Source organism: Hyaena hyaena, unplaced genomic scaffold (assembly GCF_003009895.1).
Source record: "Hyaena hyaena isolate Hyena2069 unplaced genomic scaffold, ASM300989v1 scaffold_445, whole genome shotgun sequence".
In the NCBI taxonomy this organism is placed as follows: Eukaryota; Metazoa; Chordata; class Mammalia; order Carnivora; family Hyaenidae; genus Hyaena; species Hyaena hyaena.
The window spans coordinates 1515872-1541293 of record NW_024081077.1 but is presented as its reverse complement, the minus strand read 5'-3'; the positions used below and the strand labels follow the sequence as shown (position 1 = coordinate 1541293).

At 36.6% G+C, this 25422-nt stretch overlaps 1 protein-coding gene across 1 annotated transcript; it reads right to left on the bottom strand.

The window, feature by feature from the left end:
- Window positions 1-217: 217 nt before the first annotated feature.
- TWF1 (twinfilin actin binding protein 1) lies at window positions 218-12818 on the bottom strand. The gene is made up of 9 exons (XM_039253294.1): window positions 12714-12818; window positions 11061-11138; window positions 9140-9318; window positions 7882-7977; window positions 6738-6842; window positions 4967-5092; window positions 4348-4498; window positions 4057-4178; window positions 218-2373 (listed from the first exon to the last, which is right to left on the bottom strand). Exons 1-9 carry the CDS (start codon window positions 12736-12738, stop codon window positions 2203-2205), a joined length of 1053 nt encoding a protein of 350 aa, XP_039109225.1. The 5' UTR covers window positions 12739-12818; the 3' UTR covers window positions 218-2202.
- Between the last annotated feature and the right edge of the window lie 12604 nt (window positions 12819-25422).

The following is a 25422-nucleotide window of genomic DNA, read 5'->3' as shown; positions in this document are numbered from 1 at the left end:
GTCACAGCATTTTCATTATTGCTGCAGCAGTGAGAAAGTTCTAAATTAAGCACTCTATTGACACAACTTGCCTAGCTTGCAAGATGTGTAAAATCCTTCATTTAGATAGGTGAATTAACAAATGAATACATGGATGGGATTTCTAACCTATTACTAGATTCTGTATTATGCAGAATCAAGCAAACATTAAAAAAGTAAAGTAGAAAACAACTTGGTATACAATTTAAAGAGAAAAAAATTTTATTGCAATATAAAATGCACTTATAAAATGTCCACAGAAGGCATGTAATTCTTTACTGCTATATAAACTTACTGGAATATTTTATTCACCTTTGATTGTTATGATGTCACCTAAAACATACTGTAAACACTGAGTTTAACTCTATAACAAATGCATCACTGATTTTCAGCAATCTTGGTTTAATAATAATTAAAGACTATATAATCACATCTATATTCTGGAATGTCCATTTACTTTCATGTAGTGTAGACTTTAGACTATAATTGCACATGAATGGTACAAAAAACATTCGCTACCAAATTATTTTATACCTTCATGACAGGTTTGACATTCTTTCTGATTGAAAATACAGATTCAGCTATGGTCTGCAACACAGCTCTAGGATTCTCAATGCAGTAATTTGTGTGTACGTGTGTCTATGTGGGCACCCATGGAACAACTTAAAGTGTATCTTTAGAAAACAAGTGCAACTTTACTGCCAATTATTTTGCATGTTTAAATATTATAGTCTGATTATCTGTAAACAAACAAAACCCCACACAAATAATCTTAACTCTAGAAAAAAAATCCTGTCAACCCATAATTATTCTAATATGCTTTACTTGAACACACATGGAGTTTCTGAAAGGTGCATATAGTACCTTAGATAATAAGGTATAAAAATGTGTTTCATATTTTATACTATGAAATGTGCATTTCTAATATGTTTTATGCAGCATACAGTTTAGATCAAGAAATTCTAAATCCTGGATCCCCACAGTTCATTTAGAAAACTCCTCCATGTTACGGCTCTTGCAGCAGGTTTATCAGATTTAACATGACGAAGTGTTCTAACTCCTTCCCTATTTCAAGTATTTAAAAAAAAAAAACGAGAGGCTCAAAATTTCTGTAGGTTGTAGCTAGAATGCAAAGCTTTAAAAACAGTTAAATGTGTTTTGAAATAAGATATAAATTGAAACAAGATTCTTACGTGTTTAATTTGTGTTAGGCTAAGTACTAGGACTTTCCAACAACTTTATTAAATCTGAATATGCTTAAAATAAAGAACACAATTTGCCTATAAATACGTGGTTTTGGAGAAAAATCAATCTTGATGTTTAAAACTCTTTCAATATTGTTGACTTTAGTTTTGTTTTTTTAAGGATATTAATATTCAATCCAAACATAAATAATTGGCCTCACACTACTTACAAGGAAAAGACTTAATTTTGAAAAGGAAAAATTTTAAAGCATTGGAAAGAGAATTTACTAAAGCTGTTCAAATATGTCTTTCAACGTCATCAGAAACCCTGCAGTATAGAAAATATCTGGTACCCTTACCTTAAGGTAAGGTTTCAGAGTGAGCTGATCTGAAATTTTAATGCCATTTAAAAAACCAAAAAAGTTAAATAGAAATGCCTGCTGCCATGAAACACTGTTTCTACACACTGCAGAAATGACCCCACAGGCTGAGTTACGCACTGCTTCTCAGAGTCAGCAACTGCTCACCTCTACCCAGGCACTCGAAGTTCTTGTTCTCGGCTTAGAACATAGCCTAACCTGGTCCTTAACATATTCATAAGCAGTATGAATATTTCAAGTCTTTCTTCCTTAAAGAAAAAATGTGATGTCTCACTAAAGAGTAGTAAGGAGTGTATCTTACTTTGAGACATTAGCCTTTCTGGAATTGGCCCAACTGTATAAAATTTTAAGAATTATGTGAAAGCATGGAATCATTACTCTGTGAAAACAGTGTGACAAAATTAAACATGACTGTCGAACCCTCTTCTACCTTTAACTCAAAAATAGAAATCATGAGTCTTCTATACCCTTAATTTTAAAAACACACAAGTGAAAAGTGCTATTTTTCAAAAAGTACATTTTTCCCCCTACTATGTATCAACATGGAATGATTTCAGTTCTCCTGTACTAAAACCTGGATTTTTAAGAAAACTAGTATTGTAATGTTTAATATAGTGATTTTAATCAGCAGTGGCTTCACTTTCGGCTGGACCCCTAATAAGTCTTCGAATTCCTCTTTTTCCTGCAGGACCTTTGGGTTTTGCAAAACTTTGCTTATGTGCGTGCTGCTTTGGGTGTACTTCTTCATAAAGGAAGTCGGCTGTCAACTCATCCCCATTGTCTATCTCAATCTGCAAGAGAAGGAATCAGTAAAGTGTGATATGATATGAAGAAGACAACATTCAAAACCTAATAAAGCAAGGAGCCAGTTTTCAGGAGTAAATGCTCACAAATACCTAACACCCATTTCAGCAGGTCAGTATCAAGAACCGTATATAAATAGTTTGACTTTCCCTGTTTTTGTCAAGGGGGTGGGGAAGGGGTTTCTGAGTTGCCTAAACACATAATCAGCTATAATCATTTTGTTTGGTTCCCTTTCTTCTCCTACTTAACAGATTTTTTTTTTTAAATTAATTTATTTATTTTGAGAGAGACAGAAAGAGTGTAAGCAGGGGAGGGGCAGAGAGAGAAAATCCCAAGCAGGCTCCACACCAGCAGCACAGAGCCTGATGCAGGGCTCAAACTCATGAGATCGCGAGATCATGACCGGAGCTGAAACCAAGAGTTGGATGCTTAACTGCCTAAGCCTCCCAGGGGCCCCTTAACTCACACTTAAAAGGAGCAGCCACCACTCTCTTCTCAAGCTGTATTGCTCTGGCACACTATGCATATGCAGCGAACATTACTCATCGGCCCCTTCATTCTTGGGTCACTTGAAATCACTCTAAAACAGGGCCAAATTTAGCCCAAATTAAGAGTGTATTTTTACATTTTTAAAGGGCTATAAACACGAAATAATAAAACAACTTATGAGTATATAACAAAGACCATCTGTGGCCTGGTGAAGCCTAGAATATTTACTCTGTGGTCTTCTTTTAGAAAAAGACCAGTCCCTGCTTTATCTTAGGAACTTAAAAACCTTGAAGGGTTTAGGACCGAATACATTGGTAGTTTGTAAGAACTTCTATTTTATTTTATTTTTTTTTAATATCTTATTTATTTCTGAGAGAGAGAGAGACAGACAGACACACAGCGTGAGCAGGGGAGGGTCAGAGAGAGAGGGAGATACAGAATCTGAAACAGGTTCCAGGCTCCGAGCTGGCTGTCAGCACAGAGCCCGACACAAGGCTCAAACCCACAAACCGTGAGATCATGACCTGAGCTGAAGTCGGACACTTAACCGGCTAAGCCACCCAGGCGCCCAAGAACTTATGTTTTAAAGACCTGAAGGGCTCAAGAGTAAATCAGTATCTTTCCCTAAGCCTCATCTACATTTAAGAAAATAATTCAAATGTTTTTGTCCGTTCCCTCCTTTATCAACAACTAGATTCTCAACCATCCCATGATTCAGTTATAACTAGAGTTCTTTATTAACAGCAAGTCCGGATACAATCCCAAGTATTAGCACTCTCTAGCAGCACTGTCCAAAAGAACTTTCTGCACTACGGAAATGTCCTCTAAATTCTGCACTGTCTAATACAGTAGCCCCCAGCCTCATGTAGCTAGTGACCACTTCAAATGTGGCTAGTGTGATTAAGGAACTGAATTTTAAATTTAATTTTAATTTATATTTAAATTTAAATAGCCACATGCAGCTTATGGCTACATATGAGAGAGTACAGATCTATAGAGATGGCAATAATGTCAGATCATCCCCAAGCACTTAGAGTAGAGAAGATCCTAAGGATTTATGAGGAGAACAAGAAAAAAAATATTTTCATTTATAAACCAACATACATCATGAACTACATAGAGAAGACAATAAAGATCTAATATAAACTGAAAATTTCAAATAAACAGGTAGGTAATTTTACCTTTCTAATGACATCCATTTGTAATTGTCTTTCTACAATTTCTAGCAGAGGACTCTTGCAGCTAGAATAGAGCATCCGTTCTCTTATACTGCATGTATATCCAGGCATTGAATAAATAAAAACTGTTAAGTTAAAATAATAAGTACAATTAGCAACGTATCAATTAAAGCAAATATTAATCCTCCCAGAACTAATAAATAAGTCCTCTGGGCAAGAAATAAATAAGAATACAGTGCTAACCTGTCAATCAGCAAACTTAAAGTAACATGTTAAAAACAATAGATTATATACCTATGGACTCCAAATAGTCTCCTTCATGGGAATGTTTATACAGAAAGAAATGGTAACGTGCTGAATCCTTGGGAATCCTCTTTGGCAAATCTTTCAGTTCTGTATTTGTTGTACTGGCCAAAATTATAATTTCATTTTTTATATCTATTTCCTGTCAATAAGAAATACATTCATTAAAACAGATAGACAGAAATTTTAAATTTATAATAAAAACATCCTAAGAGATAAGGAGAAACTTACATAGGTTTGACTTTTTCACAATGAACATATGTCTTATAGTTTAAAAAAAAATGAATTAAAAAAAAACAGGAAACATGGGGCACCTGCATGGCTGAGTCAGTTAAGCATCTGACTCTTGATTTCAGCTCAGGTCATGATCTCATGGTTCAGGAGTTGAGCCTTGCATCGGACTCAGCACTGACAGTACAGAGCCTGCTTGGGATCCTTGCTCTCTGTCCCTCCCCCGCTCATATTCTCTCTCTCTCTCTATTTCTAAATAAAATAAACTTAAAAAATATCAAGAAACAAAATTTAAATCCACTAAAAATGAACCTATTTAATGAGCTGAGAGCCACCAAGAAGAGCAGCCATTTCATAATAAGCATCATCTGTCTCTTACCAATTGCACATAGTTGAGCTCTCTGTTACTTAATTTTTCCAAAGCCTGGAAAGCTTCTCGAGAAAGAGGAAATGCTACTCCTTGTAGTGTTTGATGCTTAGTGTCCACACCCACGTCAGTCTGTACCTAAGTACAATAGATTTAATTTACTGATGAAGCCTTAGCATTTAGCAGTGACATACAGCAAAGAAAACCCAATCTCTATCAAGTGCCATTCCACCCTTGCCCATCTTAATGTAACAAAAATTAACCCTTAAATACCATGAGCTTAAAAAGTAAATAATATTTTACATTTGTTCATGTTCTGCTTGCATTGTATCAACATGCAGAGTGTATGACACATCTTTATGAAATGCTGGGAGTGAATATCTGAGTGAGTATGCGGTGTTAGTGGGGCTTTGGCAGGGAGGTTGTTTATATGTTTGGTTTGGCACATTTGCAAGGAACTATATAAACGCTTTGAAGTGTCTTCAGATTATGCCTTTAATTACAAAACTTACTTGATAAAATTTATGAACACTGTGGTATTTATACAGTATATATAAAACTTTACTTTGTTCTTGAAGACATAAAATGCAACACAAACACCATGCACTGAATTGATAGAGGAGTATGAACAGTGTACAGACACAACACAGCTCAACAAATTATACTACTGCAGAAGTTCCAGACTTAGAGCTTTCATTACTGAGAACAAATAGTAGGAAACAAGAGTACTTCAAGGAAGCTTTCGATGCACGTTTCATGACTTTTATACTTAAATGGTAGCTAGTATAGGATCTCATTTGCAGTGTTGCAACAGAAAGTCAAATAGAAATTTTACTTTTAAAAAAAAATGAATGGAGATTCTACAGCATAAATGATACTGGATAATGAAAACATCATAGAACATATGCAAATGCATACCCCAATACGATCCTCTGGGTTCTGATTGCAAGGAATAAAACAAACTATCAAACTTATAAAAAAATCACATAAAAATCTTTACTCAAATAACTTGAGTTAAAATAATACAAAGATAGATCCTTGCTATCAGGTTAATAGTAAATAATATTCAATCACTTTCCAGACAGATTCCTATTAGTCTGTTACTCAGACTAGTGAATAGTGGTTTCTGTTACTTGTTCTTTCCTATAAAATCCCAGTAGAAATATCGTATTCTAATTTGTAATTCGAACAGCTCCAGTGAACACATTAAAAATATGATAAACTATAATACAGATGAAGTTTATGGACTCTAATATAACTGAGCTAAAACAAGTGCTCAAAAAACCATCTCCCATATATACATATGCACATGCCCGTCCAAGTAGTATTCATAGAATTTACAGAGCTTCTAGAAGTAAGTATCTTACAGCAATTGTATTTTTTTCTCTTTAGTTACCATGATTCTCCAAAATAATGTAACTAAGCAAACCTGTTTCAGGAAACCTCATTAAATATAATTCTTTGTACTAAATAGGTAATGTACATTTTTCCCATTTATTTAGTAATCAATGTACAAGGTTAAAAAGTTGTACTTCCAACAGGAACATTTACTAGTCTGTCATATACATTACAAATATAGGCAAAAGCTACTTATGAAACTGACATGAATTTTATTATTTACTTCTAATTATCTTTTTTTCCTGGAAACACATTGAGCACAGTCTTGTCTCTTATCTATACAGAATAAATGCAAACTACTTTACTTATTTTCTATTAATCTCTTAATTAAAAATATTTTTTCAAACACTTAAAATCTTGCAATGGTTTCAAAAATGTAATTTACCTCATTAATTTTAATTTGTCGTAATTCTTCCTCAGCTGCAGTCAATGGGGCAGGAGAGGACTGTGAGAGTAAATATTTTTTATATCCATGTAATGATACATCTTCCTGTTAGCAAAGAAATGGACTGTTATTAGCTATTCTCTAGAAGTAAAACCTCAGTGAAGTTACTTTAGGAAAAATAAAAATTATTAACTTAACAGAAAATATTTTGATTGAAATACAGCATCAAGAATTTTATTATTTATTTTTTAAAATCCTCTATTCGAAAAAATTTGAAGGGAATATTTACTCTTCATTTCCTAAAGTTTTATAATTACTAAATCTTTTGTAGGAGTGTGGTGGTGGTGATGCCAGTCACATGATAAACTTGGTCATGTTCAAGTCACAAGGACAATAATAATTAAACTTCTGGGGAAGTCTGCCCTATAATTATTCAATAATCAAGACAATTTCTTTATAATTACTCATAGAATATGACTGTAGTTCTTATTTAAAGGAATAAAATATTCCAAATAGGTCTACCTTTTCATCAATATTTTGTGATTTGGAAGACTGAGAATAGAAAGAACTGAGAAACCAGGCCACCTCAAAATTAATGGTGAACAAGAAAAGTATCTCCATACAGTCTTGTGGTCTATCTACTGATATAAATTTTATAACAAAGTAAATTCTTAATCATCATTTAACTAGTTAAATGTATTAACTAACAATCCCAATTAATTACCAATCAATTTACCTGCCTCAGTGTTTCTGGTTAACATAATATGCACAGTTACTGCTTCTACAATGTGGGTATAAACGTCCAAAATATCTAAAAACTACCTTCTCTTTCAAGTAGTGTCTCATTTTTGTGAGCCTGTTTCCCTTATCATTAAAGTGAAAAGGTTGGACTAAATGAGGGGTTGAACTAGATGATCTCTAAGGCATACTGTACTTTCTGAAGACTAGCAAAGGACATTTCAACATATTTTAGAGGGTAAATACAATGCTTTAGTTAACTTGCATATCATGAAATACAACAATATTTTCTCTTATCCTTATAGATGCATTAGTCTGATTTCATATCAATTACACATTACGTAGAAGTTCTTAAATTGGTTTAAATGCAACATATGGAATCCTCATAAAAGTTTAACTTTTGTACCTTTACTGTTCCGAATACTTCATCTTTAATGTGGCCACCTCCGAACTCCTTTTTCAGAGTTGCTCTTGTTGCTGCATACAGCATTTTTTGACGAACCTAGTAAGTTGTGAAAGTTTACTCAGTTTATAGATGAAAACTACCATTACAAAAGAAAGCACTTTCTGAATGTATTAAAATCTTCAAGCACATTAGAAATAAACTGTGATAAAGCTTAAGTCCATGGACTGTAATAGACTGAAGTATATGTGTACAAAGAGCCATCATAACACTTCACCTATTAAGGTAGATTTCAATTTATGTCCTATTTTACAAAAAGGGAGAAACTAAATTTTAAAAAATTACTCACATTTCAAAGTATGAGATCAAGAATTAAAAAAAAAAAAGACTTAAAATACTACTTTAGAATATATGCTTGAAATGAAGTAACCTGGATACTGACATTTTACTCAAAGCAAATCTAGATCAGATATTACTCATTAAGTTGTTTAAGAATCAAATGTTCATAGCATACCTATGGCAAATATTATTCTATGGGAAACGCAAAGATGAAAACTACAAATATATACTATTATTAAAGAGTAACTACTGGGGCGCCTGGGTGGCTCAGTCGGTTAGGCGACCAACCTCGGCTCAGGTCATGATCTCACAGTTCGTGGGTTCAAGCCCCGTGTCAGGCTCTGAGCCTGTTTCAGATTCTGTGTCTCCCTCTCTCTCTCTGACCCTCCCCTACTCATGCTCTCTCTCTCAGAAATAAGTAAAATATTAAAAAAATTAAAAATTAAAAAAAAAAAAAGAGTAACTACTAAAAACTACTAAAGGTAACTGCCAACTAACAGAAGTAGTTTTATAATACCACACAGTCAAATCCAGGAGTCTGAATCAGTCCGCTAACTTTCCTAAAAGAAATACTTGCATGTATGCCTATCATTTGAATGGGAGCTATTAAAAAAAATATTTAACATAATATTCAATTAGGTTACAAACTATTTTAAATATTACTCTCAGAGTATACTCATTTGTATATAATTGCCAAAGATTTTTAAATTTAAAATCAATAATTCTGTTTATTTCAAGGGAAAAACTTCTGAATCTAAGTACATTACTCCTGATTATACATTACCAATAGTAGGATTTTCTTCATGATTATTCCCTTCTATCAGAAATAACTTTTGCTTAACTTTCTCTTGACCTAGGTCAATTTCAGAAAAAAAAAAATTCTCGCATTTAATGTTAAACAAGTTACAAAAAAAGTACTTACATGAGAATGATCTGGAGACCAAGCAATGAATATCCATTCATATCCCTGGGCATTCTGAGAATCTAACCTGAATAATATATAGCACGGTTGTTTGTCCTCCAAGAGGGGTAAAACAAAGGTATCATAATCCTTATCCCAGGAATCTGAAGGCTGATTACATGAGCCAATCACAAGTTTCTCTATGAAGAACAATTTTTAAAAGACACATGAATGGTCTGAAATTCCAAATGGTAATGAAGAGACAATAAATAATATAGTCATTTCCTATTAATACTATTGTTCACATCTCCATATAGAACACTGGAAGCTACAAATGCCCTAAATGTTCATCAGTAAGAGAATGATCATATATGTGGCATAGTTATATAACGAATTCCTATTTAAAAATAACTAGTGAGCTCTCTATCAAGACAAATCACAAAAATGTTTACAGGAAAAAAAAGCCGCAGAATAAGGTGTTACTTTACATGAACTTAAAACTCAAAATAGCACTATAAGTTACCTAGGGGGGCTACATATAAAAAAACACACTGCAGATATATGGAAAACTCCTAATATAGTTGCCTCAGGGGAAGGAGGTCAGGAAGTGAAATTGTTAAAGGGGATGCCCTAGTACCAGAAAAATACTAAGTTAAATTTAAAAAGCTGAAGCAGGGGCACCTGGGTGGCTCAGTGGGCTGAGTGTCTGACTTGGGCTCAGGTCATGATCTCACGGTTCGTGGGTTCAAGCTCCACATTGGGCTCTGTGCTAACAGCTAGCTCAGAGTCTGGAGCCTGTCTTCAAATTCTGTGACTCCCTCTCTCTCAGACCCTCCCCTGATCATGCTGTCTCTCTCTCTCTTTCTCAAAAATAAATAAAACATTTAAAAAATAAAAATTAAAAAAATTTAAAAAGCTGAAGCAAATATGGTAAAACATGAGTAGTTATTAATTTAAGAGGAGATGGAAGTATTTGTTATATTATTTAGTCTCTGTAATTTCCTTAAAATTTTTTGTCAAAACAAAAAATGCTAATTAGACAAACTTTCCCATTTTAGTTACTTTAAGGAAATGATGGCATTTCAATACTTCTAAAATATGCGGCTTTACCATATATATTAAATACTATCAAGTATGGTAATCTATTATACAGTAACAACTGTATATTTTTTCAAACTACTCTGGTATTTTTAATATATAAGTAGAAAATAAAAATCAAATTAAATTCACTTTGCATTTATAAAAGAACAAGTTATTTTTCCAAAGCAAAATATTTCCAGGTACTTAAGAAATTTAGGTATTTAAGAAATTAGACCGTTAGAATATTTTAACATACTCATTTGCAATAATTGTCCAAATTCTAATACAACCCAATTAAAAGATTCTCCCATCCAATCAATTTCCCTAAAAAATAATTTTGAAATGATCAATTACTATAGTTTTTTACATTCTTACAACTTTTTCCCAAAACAGGGTAGGAGAATCATTTCTCCAGCACAGACTGCAATCATGTGGAGAAAATGGGAGTTTGAAATCCTTTGTTTCTACTTCAAAACTAACTTTACTAAATAACAATTCTCAAATAACTTCTTTTTTTGGGTTGGCGGGGGGGGGGGGGGGGGGGGGGGGGGGGGGGTGGAGATAATCACTTGTTTACAGACTGCCAATCCAGAGACTGGAAGCACTGACATTAGAAACGGGTTATGGTATAGAAACTGAGATACAAAAAAGTAAAAGAAGAGGATGTCAAACCAAAAAAACCAACAGCTTTCTGTTTCGCTGATAGTCAACTACAGAATTCAGAAGGTAAGCAGCGGCTAAAGGGACGTGACCAAATATATAAGATCCAAGTTATCTCAAGGCAAGCTCTGAACTTGCTTCACCGTAATTAATAGTTCCAATCACTGACAATGACTTAGAAATTAAAAAATATAAAACTAACCATTTTCAATAGATATTTTTAGAAGTCTGTATTTTCCGTTTCTTGCTCTTGCAAAGATATCTTTAACATCTTCACTTGCTGTGGAAAAAGATAAAGAAAAGTAAACCTATTTTTTATACTTATGTGTTAATACTCAAGTCAGGAAAAAATGAATTATAACACAAAGAAAAAATCTTCAGGATGCAGTATCCCCTTATTGCCAGTAATTTAAATTACAAAACTTAAAGGTGTAATATATCAGACACGGTATACAGCTAAGAAATATAAATATTAATATCTTAAAAGCATACTAACTATAATATATTTTAGCTAGGTAATTCCAAAGCAGAAATAACACTGGAAGTGAAAACATTAAAGTTGCTCAAATCCAATAATGAACACATTACAATTTTAAAAACCACCTGTATTGCTTGGTTGAAAACTTTTCATTCTCTTCTGGTCCAATTTCAAGTTTTAATAGCAATTCATTTTTACATTTTCACATTAAAAGCAACAGTAAATATAAGATATCCTATCCCAATTAAACAAAAACTCAATAGAATGCAGTCAAGCTTGTACTGGTAATATTTTTCTAACTTGTATTTCTCAAAAAGCTAGTTAAGTTCATTAAACAAATATATATTTAATAACTTAACATTTGTGTTCCTATTAAAACTTCAATTTCGTTCTGATTTCATTCTTGGGTTGTAAGAATGAACCACTATTTAAGTAGAGACTGCTCTAAGGCTCAAACAGGAAAATCAGTAATTACAAACTTAAATGTCAAAACTAACTCGGACAAATAAACGTGCTTTTAGGTTTGAGAGAATTTTGCTATGTTTGTGTGTGCAGGGAGAGGTGCAGTGTGGTTAAAGACCCATAAGAACAAAACGCAATTAAATGTTCATCTGGGTAAAAGATTCCTTGTCCATTAGCAGGAAGAGCGTGGGTTTATATTAGCACTAGTTAAGTAATCGCCAGTAACCCCGGGATATATTATTTCTGATGAGGTGAGCGTTTCCAGACTGCCCATTTTCAAACCAGGAAATAATGGAGGTCAGATATAATTGCACACTGAACTGCCTTCACGGGATGATTAAATTCGGCCACACAGATCGGACTTTTCAGTTCCCCAGGGAGTACCTACGAAAAAGATCAAAACACCCCATACTCAGACCAGAGTTCTTGTTTCGAGTTTGGAAGAAAATGCGGAAGAATTTGGGAAGCACCTTTACTGGAAATAAAAAAAGATTCCCGTATCTTTCGTTTAATAATCAAAATCTTGTAACAATCGCCTTTGCTCAGTGAAGCCCCAGTAGCCTTCAGTGTTTCAGGTTCCCCGTACCTGATACAAAGGGGGAAAGTTAGGCTACAGGCAGGGGCGGAGGAAGGCACACCCCCTTCACTCAGGCCTCCTCCGAAACCAATTTCGTTCGCTTCGGCGAATTTCGGGTCCGTCTGTAACGTGGCGGCGGTCGCACCGGGCTGGGAGGGACGCAGGCCGGGTGCGCCTGGGACCAGAAAACGCGGAGAGGCGCAGAGGCCCCGCCTGTCTGGAGAGAACGGCTGCCTTCCCTCCGGGCCCGACTCCAGCCCTGCTCGTCCCTCAGCCCGCCTGGCTCGCCGGCAGCCTCCCGGGAGCCCCTTTCCGCGCGCCGCTCCGGGCGCCGTTACCTTGGATGCCGGTCTGATGGGACATGGCGGCGGCCGCAGGCTCCCGGCTCCGGGTCTAAGTGCAGAGAGCGGCCCCGGCCGGCGCCTCCAGGAAGTGGCAGCTCCTCCGCCAGCCGCCGCACGTCATCGGCCTGCGACCCGCGGCCGCCCCGCCCCGCGAGGCCGACCGCGTCCTCGCGCGCCCCTGGCGTCCCCCCGCCCCTCCCCCTCCCCGGCGCGCTCTTCCGCCCGTGGGACTGCAAATGGGCTCCCCGCTCCCCCGCTGCGCCCGCCTCCAGCTCTCTGCTGGGGGTCTCTGCCCCGGCACTTCCGCCGGCTTCTCTGGCCCCGTCTCTGTGAAACATCGCAAAGCCAGCTGGATGGCCTTGCCTTCTACTGTCTGCCCCTCAGCTACCCCGCCTGCACCGCCTTTGGCTGGTTCAGCAAAAATGCTCAAAAATGTAAATGACCATATATTTTCAATTTAAAAAAGAAGTGCACGGTATTCTTCCCTTAATCTGTTCCGTGTAAAGGGTCACTCCCTGCCCCATTTTTTAAAGTGATTATAGGTGGTCTCCCATCAAAATCTGCCACGTTTTTAAATTGAGTTAATCTCAGACTGTTAACTTCTTTTTTCAGATGGGTACATTTAGAGACTTAAGTTTTGCTTTCTCTTCATTCCAAAAAGAGACAGCCATTTAAAGGGAGTAAACTAGCTGACTTGAATACTCCTTTGTGGTCAGTTTTATCATAGCAAACTAAGATTACCGCTCTGCCTTAGATTGACCGTTTATTCTTGAATTAAGTAATTATTTAGGGTGTATTTGGATAAACTTGTATGATAACAGCAAATATTATTAAAAATTCTTTTCCATTTTCTGCTGTTATGAACATATATTTTCTTTCTCAAAGATAATTTTAATTCTTTCATATTACTTTTCTACCATTCCTAGATTATAGTTCCCTAGGTAGAAAACTGGGTCTTTTGTTCTTAGGGCCTTGAACTGACAAATATACAAAATTACAATCTGCTTATCAACAAATGCTTTCTTCAGCCAATAGTATAAGTGCAAGTTGACAAAATCACTCTTCAAATACAATGTGTTTTTAATTAGTCATGAACGATGAGGTTTACAGTTATTTTTCTTTGCCGGGATCATAGCAAACAAGGTTGCTATGTTCTGTTCCTTGTTATCTAAGCTCTGTTTCTCAAACAGATCCTCATATTATGGAATAAGCAACATTTAGTTTGAGCTTTATAACTTGTTTGGATTTAAGAAATGTAGGGTGAGTTTCACTCTAACCAAATTGTTCCTGACACAACAGTTCTTTTTTATTTTCTGGGGTTTTTTTGTTTTTTTTTTAATTTTTTATTGCTTTGTTGAGCACAAAGAAATTGCAGAGTTCATCTTCAATTTTTTGACTGATTCATGTCCTGGTGACTCGGGAAAATTGCCTAAGGAAGTTGGCTTTGCTCAAAGGTACTGATAAGAAAAAATAATTCTCCCATATTCATGCTTAGAAAAGACTAGCTCTAAAAAATAGGAAAGTCCAGTTAGGTTGGACTTGGGTAGGACCACCCTGGAATGCACTAGAGAGTGCTTATTTTCTGGCAGTATGGTAGTTTGATATAAAAGCTGCAAAGGCAGCTTTGCATTGTTTTCAAAAGCATTGTTTTCAAAAGCAAAGTTGCTCTGACCAAATCGGGGACTCTGAGAAGGGAAAATATTTGCTAAGCTCTAAAAAGCATGGCCAGAATGATCATTTTTACTGCCCGTCAGTGTTTCTACAAATAGTTAAATAATTTCCTCTATTTTACTATATTTATGTGTGCAAAGAAAATGGATGTTTATGCTTTCATAGGATGTTTTTGAAAATAATTCTGGTCGATACTGACTATAAAATGAAGTCTCACTAATTTATTATGTATGATGTTTATTTCAGATTTGGTTAAAGTTTGGCATTGTACTAATTTTGGAGAAATAGCTTATTGAATACATGGAGTGCTAATGCTGCATATATTTTACCTACCTAGGCAAACAGATTCTGGTAGAAATCCTATTCCTTTGGTTAATTTGATCCCAATCATGACCTCTTGCCTTAAGAAAAAAAAATATATGGTGGGGGGCCTGGATCACTCAGTCGGTTAGGTGTCTGAGTTAGGCTCAGATCATGATCTCACATTTTGTGAGTTCGAGCCCCCCATCGGGCTCCGTGTGCTGACAGCTAGCTCAGAGCTGGAGCCTGTCTCCCTCTCTCTCTGACCCTCCCCTGCTCACGCTGCATCTCTCTCTCTCTCTCTCTCTCAGAAATTAAAAAAAAAAAAATTAAAAAGAGTCTGTATCTCCCTTTCTCTCTCTGACCCTCCCCTGCTCACTCTGTCTCTCTCTGACTCTCAAAAATAAATAAAAAACCTAAAAAAATTTTTTTAAATATGGTCAAATACATATAAAATGTACCATCTTAGCCATTTTTAAGTATGCAGTTTAGTAGTGTTAAATACATCCACTCTGTGTTGCAACCAAACTCAAGAACTCTTTTTATCTTACAAAACTGAAACTGTATCCATTAAACAACTGCTTGTTCCAACACGGCACCCATGCCTTGGCAACCAACATTCCATTTTCTGGCTCTATGATTTTGACTACTCTTAGTATCACATATAAATTGAATCATACAGTATTTTTCTCTTTGTGACTGGCTTATTTCTTTTAGTGTAATATCCTCAAGATCTATCCATGTTGTAGCATGTAGAATTTCCTTCCTTTTGAAAGCTGGATAATATTTCATTGTATGTATATACGTACCATATTTTATCCATTCATCTGTCAGTGAGCATTTGCATTGCTTCTACTTTTCGGCTATAATGACTAAAACTGTTATGAACATGGGTGTACAAATATCTGTTTGAGTCCCAGCTTTCACTTCTTTTGGGCACATACCCAGAAGTAGAATTGCTAGATTGTGTGGGAATTCTATTTTATGTTTTTGAGGAAACTCCATGCTGTTTTCCCTAATGGCCGCACAATTTTGCATGCCCACCAATGATGCACAAAGGTTCTAGTTTCTCCATATCCTTGCAAATAAATGCTATTTGCTGTTTTGGTTTGTTTTTATAGTGGTCCTCTTAATGGATGTGAGATGGTGTCTCATGGTGGATTTGATTTACACTTGTCTAATACTTAGTGATGTTGAGCATCTTTACATATATTTCTTGGTCATTTGTATATCTTTTTTTTTTTTTTTTTTGGAGAAATGTCTAAGCTCTTTGCCCATTTTTGAATCATGTTTTGTGTGTTTGTGTTTGTTTTTGAGTTGTAGGAGTACTTTATATATTCTAGATATTGACCCCTCATCAGATATAGGATTTACAAACATTTTCTCCCATTCTGTAAGCTTCTTTTTCATTCTGTTGTGTCCTTTGATGCACAGAAGTTTTAAATTTTGATATAGTCTAATACATCTTTTGTTGTTGTTGTTTCTCCCTATAAATTTAGAATATCTTTGCTAATATTCTGAATATCTTCTGACTTTTCTTCTGTAAGCTTCTACCAAACGTTTGATAAATATCATCTCCACTTTCTATGTACACCTTTTCAGCTCTCACACCTTAAATACATGGTTTTTAAAGTGTCCCTAGGTGCCCCAGCTACAGTGAGAATGCCTGAGGGATATTGTAAATGTTTTAGGGAAACATAATAGTGTTTGACGTCCTTCTGACACCACACAAAATATTAGCTTGAGATAGTTCAGCTTTAACATAAGATAGCCCTACCTTCCTTTCCATAATGTCATATCTTTGAAAAGCTTGATTTTTAGTGGTTGCCGTGATAAAAAGCAACTTTGGGTTGGAAATCAATAAGGAACAGGAAATGACAGTGGCTGGTGTCCAATCTAATTCCAAAGTTTAGGAAGCTGTGTAATGTGTAATAGATGCATGTATGCCTTAGTAAGTAATTGTGGTTATTTAAAACTAAAATCAGATATTTTTTATTTTAATTTTTATGTATTTTTCACACAGCTACTGAGTTGCTAGTACACAAACACTGAATAAGTTGTTTGGAACTGACTACTTACTAAACTGTTCAGTATTTCTTTTGACTTATCAACACTACAAAAAAAAATTACTGGGATTAAAAAAGGCCCCATAAACTGGGAGAGTTTGGGAATTTCTGCCTTATAACCTTTGCATGTGGCTTTATTCACATCACTTTATTGAAACTATTTTCTTGAATGTGACCAGTGTCATCCTTCTTAATAGAAAAATCAATTATATTTATTCTCATATGTTTTATTAGTTCCTGTGGCTACTGTAACAAATTAGCACAAACAGGATAGCTTCAAACAACAGAAATTTATTCCCTCTCAGTTCTGGTGCCCACAGTCCAAAACCAAGGTATCAGCACAGCTGCCATTTCCCCGGAGGCTTTAGGTAAGTATCTTCCCTTATCTCTTCTAGCTTCTAGTAGATGTTTGCATTCCTTGACTTGTGACCAAATTACTCCAATCTCTGCCACCTTGGTCACATCACTTGATCTCTTCATTTCCAAATAAGATAACATCCGTAGGTTCCAGGATTAAGATGTGGGCATATCTTCAGGGGGCAGTTACCATTCCACCTGCTATAGACATTTGATAGAGATGTCTGAGGCTTCTGATACTCTTCATCATTGCTTTTCTTTCTTTGACACTGCATTAAACTGATTTTCCTCTCTTTTTTAAAATGTTTATTTCTTTATTTTGAGAAAGAGAGAGAATGAGAGAGCATGCACACAGATACACACATGGGGGAGGGCCAGAGAAAGAGAGGGAGAGAGAGAATCCCAAGTAGGCTCTGCACTGATAGTACAGAGCCTGATGTGGGTCTTGAACTCATGAACCATGAGATCATGACTGAGCCAAAATCAAGAGTCAGAGGCTCAACCAGCAGGGTGCCACCGAGGCACCCCTGATTTTCCTCTCAATGTGGCTGGGCCACAGTGCCCAGAGTATTATTGTCAAACATTATGGATGTGACTGTGAGGGTGTTTTGGGGATGAGATGAACATTTAAATTGGTAGACTTTGAGTAAAGCGGATTACCCTCTTTCATGTGGATGGGTCTCATCCAATTAACTGACGACCTTATTAGAACAAATACTGACTTCTGCAGAGCCAAAAGAAATTCTGCCAACAACTGCCTTTGGACATGAATTACTATTCTTCCCTGAGTCACCAGTCTGCCAGTTTACATCAGATTATGACTCACCAAGCTCACCAAGTCTCCACAATTTCTAATTCCTTAAAATAAACTTCTTTCTCTTCTTTCTTTCTCCATGCACACCTTCCATTGATTCTGTTTCTCTGGAGAATCCTGACTAATAACCTTTAACTCCATCTCTGTCTTCTTTACCTCACTTTGTTAACAGATACAAAATGAATTCCTTGTGTCTTTAGCAAACTAGCTGTCCTCTTAACCTCAGTGTCTCTTGATATGATATTATCACTTAAAAGCAGGTCCTTCTAATCTAACGCACAACTGTCCTGAGGCCTGGGAGGACTTGCTTCCATGAACCACATTTCTGGTGTCAGATGTAAAAGTAACATAGATGATGATTCAAATGCTTGATCTTGGAATCATCAGGCTCAACTCTTCTATATTCAATCTATACTCGGTAAATCACTCTTCCCAATTACTTGGCAGAATTCAATGAAACATTAAACAGAGTAGGCAATTAATGCGCAATAAAATAAGTTATTTCATTTACCCTGTTCTCTTATGACTATTTCAAATCCTCCCATTCAATTATTTCCTTCCTTCCTCCCTCCCTCCCTCTCTCTATTTCTCTCTCTCTTTCTTCTTCTAAGTCTTACAGATTCCACTGGCTTTTCTTCTGAAAGCAAAGCCCTCTTTTAGGTTTTCTTCTTTTGTCTCTTGTTGCTCTACTCTTTTTGCCTTACTTGTATTATTTTCTCTTTTGGTCTCATATTGACAAATCCATACTCAATTGTCAAGTTCATTTCTTTCTTTCTTTCTTTCTTTTTTTTTAAGTTTTATTTTAGAGAGAGTGCATGAGCAGGGCAGAGAGGCAGAGGGAGAGGGAGAGAGAGAATCTGAAGTAGACTCCATGCCCAGTGCAGAGCCCAAAGTGGAGCTTGATACCATGACGCTGGGCTCATGACTTGAGCCGAAATTGAGATTTGGACACTCAAATGACTGAGCCACCCAGGCACCCTTGATGCTCATTTCTTGAAATCCTTTCCTGACTGGTCAGTCCTCTGCATGCTGACTCTTAAAGCCTCCCCGCTACCTATAGAATATGGTCCAAGTGCTGTGGAGAACACAGGCAAAGGAAAACAATTAAACTTCCTTACAATTTGCAACCCATTGACAAGTACTTGAGACAGGCAGAGTGACCTTTCTCAAGGAGCTCAGCTACCTCCAGGTTAATACTTTGCTAGAGGCAAAAGGCAAACTTAGCTTGACATTAGCTTGAGCTCCGGGATCCCGTAAAAATTTCCTTTGGAAACTTCCTTTATCTGTACCCACTCCACCCAAGATATATGTTACCAATCATCCTCTAACCATATGGTCCCCTGATAGATATCTGCAGGTTCTCCTGACTCAGGTTTTACTAGATAGTAGTAAATGACCTTTTCCTAACAACAGCTAGCCCTTCAAGGTCCTGGAAGCCTTGCTTCCAAGTTCCTTAGAGACATAAGCTATCCCTAACCCCCTCCCAACTTGAAAATATGTAATCAGTCACGCCTCACAACCCCAGTACAGCTCTTTCTGGCCATAGGTCCTATTCCTGTGCTTCAATAAAACCACCCTTTTTGCACTGAAGACATCTCAAGAATTCTTTCCTGACCATTTACTCTCAAACCCTAACATTTCACATCACAAGTTCCCCAGCTTGGCACCCAAGACTCTCCGCAATGTCTTTCCCAATTTTGCCCCATGCTTCAGAAAAACTGAAACAATCACCCCTAAAAATGACACTACATTGTCTTTATCATGCTATATTCCTAACCTGGGAGACAACTCCTCACTCTTCTAGTTACATACCCGGATCTTTTTCTGCTGTCTCTGCTTCTCAATATTGAACCCATCCTGTGGAGCCACAGCAACTTCATGAAGCTGGTCCTCAGTCTCAATTATATATGAAGTCTTGTTTCTTCAAATGCTTTTAGTATTTTGTGTGTCTATTCTAGTACCTCTTTATTCTTTCCTGTGGTCCCAGATGTACATAAGCTTATTTCAGGCTTCATATTAGACTGTGTAGTCCTTGAAATCAGGGACTTTATTTTGCTTCTTTTTGCATCTCACATGTATTTAATACTCATTTATTCATTTGATCATCCATTCGGTACATTAAGTATTTGAAACTGGGGGTATAATAATGATCCCAGTGTTCTGTAAACATTCTGGAATTTAAAAAGGCTTGATGATTTTCATTTTGCATATGAGAATTGATGTTGCTAAGTCACTTGTCCTCTGTGAAACTGAAATAAGGGTGCTGACTAGTTTTCTAAGAATGTGTCTTTAAGTTATCAAGTTATATGATTCTTTTGTAATTAAGTTATATATTCACTCAGTAAAACTACTGTTTAGGAACACTTCCAATTTGGTTATACAATTTAAACTGAATTTCTTTGGAAAAACCTGCATTGTAAGATTTTTCTTAAAATACTTTATTTTTACAATAATTATGATTTCAGAAGTGACTTCTCAGACAGTTATTAAACTTGTGTCCTCTAACCCTTACCCCTTTCTTTAAAAATCAGCTGATAGGGGCACCTGGGTGGCTCAGTTGGTTAAGTGTCTGACTTCAGCTCAGGTCATGATCTCACGGTTCATGGGTTTGAGCCCTGCATTGGGCTCTGTGCTGACAGCTCAGAGCCTGGAGCCTGTTTCAGATTCTGTGTCTCCCTCTCTCTCTGCCCCTACCCCGCTCACACTCTTTCTCTCTCTCAAAAATAAATTAAAAAATTTTACAAATTAGCTGATTTAACAGTGGCCCCTTACTGTTGGCCCTACCAACTCATATATTTTTATTTCCTATTATTTGTATGTATAAGACCTCTGCTCCAATCATGAATATTTTCCCACTTTTCCTCATCTTTTCTGTCTCCAGATATTAAACATTTGTCAGAGCTGTCATAAAAATATAACGTGTATGATGGTTTAAAGTTTTCAATGAATATATAGACTTATTTGAGCACCAACACAATCCCATCTGACAGGCTGAATGAAATATTATCAGCTTTTATTTTTTAACTCTTGGAGATTTGGAAATTGAGAAATAGAGAGGAGAAGTCAGCAGCTTTCAAGGCTAGGACACGTGTTTATAAGAGACAGAAACCATTTTAAGACAATGTATGCAAGTAATGGGATCTATTATAAGGCTACAGGAGAACTCATGAATCTTCAGGGCTTGGCTTTATCTGTGCTTTCCTCTTTCTCCCTCTCCAAATGGGATCCTGTTACTTGTGCAGTCCAATGGCAGATTATGGCAGCCTAAATTCGAGGAGAGCATATGATTTACCCTATGGCTCACATCATAAATCGTCCTTGACCAAACTGGATACTAACCCGGTAAATACTGCCCCATGAGTGATATAGGCAATGACCATCAGAAGGGAGATGGGTCTTGGGTTTGGAAAACAGGCTTAAAATTCCTACCTTTTACAATTTGGTGGAAGTAGTGCTTCAAACCTAAGTTATAAGTCACTGACTCAAACATATTCAGAGGGCAGTTAGATAACATAAATGAATAAAGCTGACAGATGGAGACTGCAGCAGTCAGAGCACAGGCTCTATCTAAATGGACCTGGTACTATTTAACTCTAAGCTGATACATGCTCCTTGGGAATTTGGGCTCAGGGTAAATCTTCTGATTTTCAAATGAACTCAGAACTGGGATTTTTATGTAAAATTTCCATTTAAATCAATGAAAGTAAATAATTTCATTTTACTTTGTGAGATAATTATATAATAAAGAGCCATAGTATTTGCTTTGTGCTTTCCTACATAAAAAATGTAGGAAAGCTTCTCCTCATCATAGAAGCTATATGACCATGAAGAAAATTTTTTAACCTTCTTGCACCTCAGTTTTCTCTTATGGCAATACCAATGTTCCACAGTTGTCATAGAAATGAAGTGAGATATTGTGATATGATTCTATAAACCTTTTAACATGTATTAGGTGCTCAATGTGTGTTAGGCTTCATATCTCCTTGTTAGAATTAAGTCCAACACAATACAGTATGTTTGAAACATACGGTATGAAATATACATACTATATGTTTCAAAATAATATGTCATTAAAAACAGAGCAAATAAGTTAGACTGAATTTCCAAACATCAATAGAACAGTCTGAATTTGATTTCTTATATAGGCTCATAAAGCCACAATGTTAACTGCTATGTCTTATTTAACATCTTCTTAGAGCTATAAATAACCAAATAAGAAAAATAACTTCTGGTCATAAAAAAATAAATATCAAGCATTAAGCAATGTAATTATAATCCCCAGCAATCTGTAATAAACACCTGGCAAGGTTGCTAAAAATTTTAACACAATAGAATGTATCCCAGAAGATTCTTTCATTCCACTCAGGCTCTGTAGTGCTTGAATGAGTCACCAAGGAAACAGAACAAAGAGTTTGAGTTTAAAGATCAGTTCAGGCAAATAATATCTCTTTATTACTCTCTCCTGAGTGAAATGTAGACTGAGGCAATCTTAATAAGTGATGTGCACTTTCTAATGGAAGAAACAGGGAACACTTTGGTTCCAAAGAGTTGTTGATAATGATAAAGAGGCATATTGGAATAAAAGCACAGGAAAGCACAAAGCAACCAGCTTTTTAATGTACTATTTATAGTGGGATTTTCATCCTGTTTTGGAGAAGTGCCTTAGCAACAAAATCTTGAACCGCATTGTCATGAGCTCTAAGGTCTTCATGTGAGTAGGATTGTTTAAATGGCTAATGGGAATATTTGCAAACTATTTTGAAAATAGAGTACTCTCTCTCTTTCCTTTTTTCTCTGTCTTTTCTATTGATGCTAATTATCACCAAAAAAGCTCCTCTATAGCATGCACAGAAAAGCCTACCAGTCTACAATGCGGTACAACTTTCTATGTCTTTAAGGGATTTTTGTCGTCACAACCGAGGCTACTAGGGTTTCTACATGAGAGGAATTAGGACTAGAATCTGCCATCTTGTGGGAAAGCAGTGTAGAGGGGACTGAGAAGCTGAGCTTACACAACAGGGTGTGTGTGTGTGTGTGTGTGTGTGTGTGTGTGTCTAATAAATTTCAAAAACCCATTCATATTTGGTAATTTGGAGGGAGACAGCTGGAGCTAAACGAGATTATGGAAGAGTTAAAATCTGTTCACCCTCATCCTAAACCACCCTTTGGAGATGCTTGGAAACTATAGTCTCATGGTTCAGATCCAAAATAAATTAACCTTTTACTAAATACTAACAAATTCATAACAAAGACTTTATATTAATCTTTAAAAAAAATTTTTTTAATGTTTTATTTATTTCTGAGGGAGAGAGACAGTGTGAACAGGGAAGGGTCAGAGAGAGAGGGAGACACAGAATCTGAAACAGGCTCCAGGCTCTGAGCTAGCTGTCAGCACAGAGCCTGACACGGGGCTCGAACCCACGAACCATGAGATCATGACCTGAGCTGAAGTAGGACGCTTAACTGACTGAGCCACCCAGGCGCCCCAACAAAGACTTTATATTAAAGTTTCAGTGGGGGCACCCAGATTGCTCATTTGGTTAAGTGTCCCACTCTTGACTTCAGCTCAGGTCATGATATCACGGTTCGTGGATTCAAGACCCAAGTCAGGCTCCATGTTCTCAGCATGGAACCTGCTTGGGATTTCTCTCTCCCTCTTTCTCTCTGCTCCTCCCCCGTTTGTTCTCTCTGTCTCTTTCTCTCTCTCTCCCTCTCTCTCAAAATAAATAAATAAGCTTTAAAAAAAGGTTCAATGTTTCTATTGTGTTTTTTTGGGTAGGCAGATGAAGTTGGTGACTTTTATATAGGGATATGCCAATTAGGGAGTTAACTCCTATATTTTATATGTTAATGACGGGAACACTGTACAGTACAATGAATCCCAGAAAAGGGACTGTTCAAAAGTCATTAAATAATTATATTGGATCATATATTTTTTTCAGTACTTTAATAACGCTTGTTAGCAGTGAGACTAACAGGCATTATATAATATCCTTATTTCATAACAAGAAAACGGATTTTATTTGCTGTGGCAAGGCGCCGGATAAAAATTTGCATTTCCACCTCCCTTTCTGCCAGATGTGGCCATGTGATTAAGTCCTAGCCAATGAGATGGAAAAGCTTTTGGGCAAGTCTTCTGAAAGGCTCCTTAAACTGTGCTAGAGAGCCAGTCAGGACCCTCCTGTTCGTTTCCTGGAGTTACAGCTGCTGCAGTCTTGGACCTCAGACGACCTTGATGATAAAAGCCACAAATTAGGGTAGTGGAAAAGAAAGAGAGAAAAGAACCTTGGTATGTGTTGATTGTGGCTCTCCTGTACCAGACTTGACATGCCCACGTTCAGACTTTGTTTACATGCGAGAAAAATAATTTCCATCCTACTTAAGCCACCATTATTTCCAGTCTCTGTTACTAGCAGCCAAATATATTTCATAGGAGAGACATTTCACTTCACCAGAACTGTTTTGTGTAAATACTCCTTATTACACAGTTCTTCAGTTGATAGAGAGAACTCTTCATAGAGAGAATGCTTGGATAGCAGGTTTGTGAAATGAGAGATGTTGTGTTCTCCATGTTCATTTGGTTCTTGAATTTTGGGTAGCAGTTACTGAGAATTTGGACACATTTAGTTTTAAAGGTGAAATTACAGGGGTGGCTGGGTGGCTCAGTAGGATTAGCATCTGCCTCTTGGTTTACACTCAGGTCATGGTCTCATAGTTTGTGTGAGTTCGAGCTCCACATCAGGCTTCATGCTGACAGAGTGGAGCCTGCTTGGGATTTTCTGTCCCCTCTCTCTCTGCTCTTCCCCACTCATAATCTCTCTCTCTCAAAATAAATAAACTTAAAAACAGTTTTTAAAAAAGGGGAAATTACAGTTAGTTGATATGGTACATTCCCTATGCATAACAAGATAGACAGCAGAAAAGTTTTCCTATAACTTTGTTAAATAAGAGAAGCAAACCAGCCTACACCTAAAAATATTCCTTTGTAGAAAAGCAGATAAACATGCATTCTTTATCAGATTTAAAAATACGGTCAGTCTTTCAAAATATGTGTTTTTCCATTCTTTTAAAAAAACATTTTTAAGCTTTAGTCAGATTCACTTCTACAGTAATTTTTTAGTAGTTTACTGTCATGCTGGTTTCCATATAACACTCAGTGCTCATCCCAACAAGTGCCCTCCTCCATGCCCATCACCCCCCTTCCCCTCTCCCCCATGCCCCATAAGCCCTCCGTTTGTTCTCAGCATTCAAGAGTCTCTCATGGTTTGCTTCCCTCCCTCTCCCTCACTATTTTTCCCCTTCTTCTCCCCCGTGATCCTCCATTAACTTCCTCCTAATCCTCCTATACGTGCAAACATATGGTATCGGTCCTTCTCTGCCTGACTTATTTCGCTCAGCATAACACCCTCAAGTTCCATCCACATTGCCACAAATGGCCAGATTTCATTCTTTCTCATTGCCATGTAGTATTCCACGGTATAGATAAACCACCTCT

What these genes read in the sequence shown, in the direction of transcription:
- TWF1 (XM_039253294.1), bottom strand. Translation starts at nt 12,738, where the DNA reads ATGTCCCATCAGACCGGCATCCAAG. An exon ending in CCATCAGACCGGCATCCAAG is followed by an intron (nt 11,139 to 12,713) that starts GTAACGGCGCCC and finishes CTTTTTCCACAG; the next exon opens with CAAGTGAAGATGTTAAAGAT. An exon ending in GGTCTCCAGATCATTCTCAT is followed by an intron (nt 7,978 to 9,139) that starts GTAAGTACTTTT and finishes ACAACTTACTAG; the next exon opens with GTTCGTCAAAAAATGCTGTA.